This window comes from Triticum aestivum, chromosome 3A (genome assembly GCF_018294505.1).
Source record: "Triticum aestivum cultivar Chinese Spring chromosome 3A, IWGSC CS RefSeq v2.1, whole genome shotgun sequence".
In the NCBI taxonomy this organism is placed as follows: Eukaryota; Viridiplantae; Streptophyta; class Magnoliopsida; order Poales; family Poaceae; genus Triticum; species Triticum aestivum.
Genome location: NC_057800.1, coordinates 669929196 through 669934686, shown reverse-complemented (window position 1 = coordinate 669934686; position 5491 = coordinate 669929196). Strand labels below are relative to the sequence as shown.

General features: G+C 45.5%; 1 protein-coding gene across 1 annotated transcript; it reads right to left on the bottom strand.

Annotated features, from left to right (window-relative positions):
* Positions 1-1140: 1140 nt before the first annotated feature.
* LOC123063098 (uncharacterized) lies at positions 1141-4878 on the bottom strand. Its single transcript, XM_044486836.1, has 3 exons — positions 3894-4878; positions 3523-3788; positions 1141-1340 (listed from the first exon to the last, which is right to left on the bottom strand). The coding sequence occupies exon 1, from the start codon at positions 4795-4797 to the stop codon at positions 4141-4143; it is 657 nt and encodes a 218-aa protein (XP_044342771.1). The 5' UTR covers positions 4798-4878; the 3' UTR covers positions 1141-1340; positions 3523-3788; positions 3894-4140.
* Positions 4879-5491: the final 613 nt, after the last annotated feature.

Here is a 5491-nt window from a genome sequence, read left to right as displayed (position 1 = left end):
TTCCATGAGCATGCAGCGCTGGCTAGGACTCTGGTTTTGTCCTAGACCCCTAAAGTAGTGTTTTGAACGCTCTTATATTTCTTTACGGAAAGAGTATGAGCGATACTGTGGACTTATCTCTTGTTTCTTTTCAGAAAAAGGCAATTGCTCCGAGCTTTCGGGTGAAGACATTACACGTGTCTTCCCCCTCGTGCTCACAGAAAATTACTGAAGAGTATTTATGTTCGCAGGACACGGAGTTTTGGGTCCAAGGTGAAAATGCTTATGGGATGAACGGTAAATTTGAGACAAATTTAAAAATTATGTTTTGTTGTACATGCTCATGTAATTGTCCAAAGCGTGCTTGACAATGGAAAGATTGTGTTTCACCAATAGAAAAACAAAGTTCGGCGGGCTAGAAATGCCAAAAAATGACACTTTTTCTGTACAAGTAAAAGTGATCTGGCTTTTTCCCTACACGTTTGAAGATTACATTTGGACATTAACATGTAATTTTTCCCTAAGTTTTTTGGGCATATGCAAAAACATTTTTGGCCCGCAAAAGCAAATGCTCCCTGGAGCCAGACGAATTCGACATCCAATGGCGCTCCTTCCTTCTTGTGTTGTATCTGAACTGAACATTTGTAGAGCACTACCGTAACCTGAAGTCCAACAGGAAACATGAAGCTCTTCGACAGCAATGTTGCAACGGTACCTCTGCATTCAAGCAGGCATGGGGAATGGCTAGAGAATACAGATTCCAAAGCTAAGGGAGTACAGTATATGTAGATTCCAAGCCTGGGATTTAGCGGCTGCTTGGTCATTTGGCAAAGCTCAATCTTGCGAACATTTGGCAACTTTGGCTGGTGTTTGGTCAGAAGAATTGCTAAAACTCAGAGCCCATCCAATCAGCTGCCAATTTTTCAGAGTTGCCGAATTTTGGCTTCAAACCAAGCAGGCTGTTGGTACACAGCAAAGAAAATGACTGCTGTGACTAAAGATGGTGTAAGCATCTGAAAAGGACACGGTTTAAAGGTTAGATCATTTGAATAACTATATGATAAAAAAAAACACATATCAACCCCATGATGTTAACAAGGATTGTAGCCTTCTAGAACATTCCAAACATCACCAAGAGTTGATAACAAAGCACACATACACTTCACAAACTTGGTTAATTTTCATTCATACATCCTGAACATCACCAAGAGTTCATAACCAGATACAGATACCCAAAAAATTAATATCAATGCTCCTTGACATCTCTGAGATGCAAATACAGATACACGTCAGACATCCCCATATGATCCATCCATCGTGTTCAGGACTTGTAGTTGCTACGACATCCCAAAGGAGGCATCCTGTTGATTAATAAGGCCATGCATGAGATCCCAGTATGCAAAAAATAAGCACATTAATTCAGCAGACAGCAAAACACTTTTCTAAAGTAGTACAGATCTGAAATCGCATCGAACAGTGAATTCCTTGGCAATATGCAAATGAATCTAGAATTAGTTGCTTTGGTTTCATTTCGGCTGATAACCACATTACTGGTGTATATATGTGATTAGGCAAAAAAGAATAATCAGCATAAGCTCTTATAAGCCAGTGCTACTCAGCTGAGATTCCAGTTTGTAGAAAAAAAGGTAAGTTACTTACTTCAGTGGTAGTAGAGACAGTAACACTTTTTTTTTTCAGAAATCACATCAAACAGTAAATCCCTTCGCAATACACAAACGAATGTAGACTTAGTTTCGTTGGCTTCATTCATGCCTATACACACATTACTAGTATATAAGTGATTAGGAGAAATGAATAATCAGCAGAAACTCCTACAAGCTTTTTTTAGCTATTAATACTCCAAAAACTTAGTCTGACTGGCAACAGAAATAAGATTACTGCATGATCAAAATAGCAAGCTGGCAACTGTACCAAACAAAAAGCGGAATCAGTTTAAAAATTGGAAGTGAAGTGTAATAATCTGTTCAAAAGCAGAAGTTCGGTTCATAAGCTACCTGCAAGTGTTCAAACTTCAGAATGTTCAGAACAGAGAAAACAGAGAAGGGAGAGAAGGAATGACAAGCATGCAAGCTTTGTGCCACCACTCAATTTGAAGGTCTGCAATCTTGCTTTTAATGTTCAGATTACTGTAACTTTTGCATCTAAAAAGTGCTTAACTATGTAAACCGTGTACTGTGAACAAAACATGGGCGCTGCCTCTTCGGTATAAAGGGCAGCGCAGAGGATGGATGGGCGGCTATTTATTGAAAAACTAATTCTATAGTTTCTTTACTTTCCCTGTAAATTCTCTATCTGTATATCAGTTTGCAAGTCAGCTGTCTTTGGTCCTCTACTGTAGTTTAGTTTCTTTACTTTCCCTGTAAGCACGCTGTCTGTATATCAGCTTGCAAGTCAGCTGTCTTTGGGGATTCTATCAGCAGTCCCCTAGGTCCTGACATCATCCCCTACTGATGTTTCTCAGGTGATCAATTTTTTTCAGATATCAGATATTTTGGCATGCATACTATGATAGATCTGCAAGGAAAGGTAGATGGCCTCACTAAGTTTCCCAATTGGTTTACTAATTGATGATTCTATCTTAAGTACTAGATATTTGCGTACTGTGGTGGTACTAGGAAAATTTATGGTTTGATAGTGACTTTGAGTCTGGAAACAGCCTCTTGTAGAAATGCAAGGAAAGGCTGCGTACAATAGACCCAAAGTGGTCGGACCCTGCGCAAGTGGGAGCTACGTGCACCGGGCTGCCCTTTTTTTTTAGTGCCTTTGAGTTTGATTTCAATGTAGTTGCTACGGCATCCCAAAGGAGGCAGCCTGTTGACCAATAAGATCATGCATGAGATCCCAGTTTGCAAAAAATAAGCACATTAGTTCAGGGATGGTAGAGGCGGTAAAACATTTTCCTAAAGTAGTACAGTTCTCAGATTGCATCGAACAGTGAATTCCTTTACAGTATGCAAATGAATCTATACTTAGTTGCTGGCTTCATTCATGCTGATAACCACACTGCTGGTGTATAATTGATTAGGAGAAATGAATAATCAGCAGAAGCTCTTACAAGCATTTAGCTATTAACAGTCCGAAATCAGTAGGCAACAGAGAGAAAGGTACTACTATAATCAAAATGGCAAGTTGGCAACTGTACTAGTAACAAAAATGCAGAACCTATTGTCTATAACAAAAAAAGGAAGTGAAATGTAATAACTGAACATGTTCAGAAATGCAGTGAGTGGTATAGATCTGAAGACAATGCTCGATATTGCAACATCATTGCAATCGAAGGGAATAAATAGACGGCACTACTGCTAGAGTTAGTATCAATGGTGTCCTTTAGGCATGAATATGCCAAACAAGAAACAAAGAAAAAATGAAACACAGGCAAACATTTGACGAAGGCTAACAAAATGTAGAAAGTGCAGTTTACTCGTATTGCAGAATAAAAAAAATGGCCCATTCTTTCTCATCTTCAGAATATCGAAACAGAAAAGTTCATCTAATGGCCAGAAAAGGAAAACAACATGATACCTTGTCTACATTTCATCGAGCGCCTTCAACTTGAAGACACGCCTTGTCGCGTACCAAAGAACGGGGCCAAGGCATAATGTAGGGATGGACATGACTGTCATAGTTCCTCTGAAAGAGCATGTCCAGGACGTTTTCCTCCAGGTCTATGGATAGGAACCAGCAAGGAAGATTGGCATCTTCGAAGGTCTCATGGGTAGAGAAGTAGACGACTCCGTCGACAACGCTCACAACCTTGAGCTGGCCGTGTTCCTCTAGTGTTCCCCCGGTGTCCTCAACAATGTCGTCCAACTGAAACCGCTGGCCTCTCACCCACACCTCGACGCCGTCATCGCGAATGTTCCGGAGCCAGACATAAAGGTTGAATTCGATCGCGACGACGACACAGAGCACCCCATCCCTGGTCTTGCCAACCCTGAACATGCTGGTCTGTCCTTTCAAGTAGGCTGGGATATCTACCCGAGAGAAGTGCAGCGTGGTGGTGTCGAGCACGAGCATGGCGGCTTCATCCGAGTACACCCAGTAGATGAACCCGTCCACTATCCTGCCAGCGGTAAGCCAGTGCTCGCGCTCGCCGGACTCCGGGATGGTCCTCAGAGCTTCGGAATAGGGGAGGACCTGTCACGCCCTGGTGCCCGAGTCCGACGAGAAGACCGCCGCGCGCGCCCGCGAGTCGTCGTGGCAGGCGTAGATCACGCGGAACGCCCCGTGGTCGCGGCACTCCTCGGGGGCGTGGACGTGGTAGTCGAGGCCGTTGTAGTGGCCCTGGAAGCCCTCGTAGAACTCGTCCGGCAGCGGCGGGAGGAGATCCAGGGCCAGCGTGAGCGGGTTGTAGGCGAGGGCCTCCCGCGTGTAGATGTGCTCGAGCACCAGGTAGCCGTCGTGGCAGTCGCTGATGACCCAGCCGGGGCGCGCGTCGTCGTCGTCGTCGGGGAGCCCGGTGAGGAAGAAGTCCCCGCGCCGGACGGCGGCCCGCCGGTCCGGGTCGTCGCGGCGGCGGAGGGGCGCGAAGGCCGGGATGGCGGGGCCGTCGGGGTCGAAGAAGATGCCCAGGAGCGGCTGCGGGTGCAGCTCGCGGAAGCGGCGCCTGAAGGCCGGGGACGAGCGCACGGCGTCGAGGAAGGTGCGGCAGGCGAAGGCCGCGCGCACGAGGCTCGGCAGGGACGGGAGCAGGAGGAATATCTCACGGAGGAGGTCGCTGCCGAGGCCGGTTAGAGTGGTGGTAGCGGCGGGTTCCGCCGGCGGCGGCAGACTTGGTGGCTGCTCCTGGGAGGCCATGGGGAACCACCGCCGCCGCTACAATGTCAATGGAGATTTGGTTCTTTTTTTCTTTTTTGAGAAATGATTTGGGGATGGTACCTCGCCAGTGAGAAGAGATGCAACACTGGCTATGGGCCATGGGCCAACCGGCCTAGTGAGCTACTCAAGCTGAGTGAGCTAGCATTTCTCAAAAAAAAATTAAAAACTAAGGAAGAAGAAAAACTCTACCTCCCCTGAAAAACCCTTTGCCGAAAAAAATTCATTACATACATCATCAATTATATTTTCATGTTGTATATGTTTCGAATTGTATATAAGAATACTTTTGTCTATAAACTCGGTCAAAGTTTGCTTAGCTTGACTATTCAGAAAACGTATACGCACTACATTATGGAATGTAGGGAATACCTCTTTGCCATCCTTTTGATAATTTTGAATCCCTGTGACAATTTTGTTTTTCACGTTTGCTAATCGTCAAGTGTTTGATTTTTTCTGAGTGACTATTAATTTCCGTGAAGTGTGAGGTTGAAGGTGAGGATGATATGAGGAACATCGGCCACGGCAATGCCAAACCGTGTACGAGCGGGGGCCGGCAGGAGCGAGTACTAAACATAATCGGGAGGGAGGATGTGGGTGCGGGGGCTGCACGGGAGTTGTTCATTAGTGTGTGGCTTAGAGGGGTTGCCGGGGCAGCGGCCAGCACGGCAGTGGG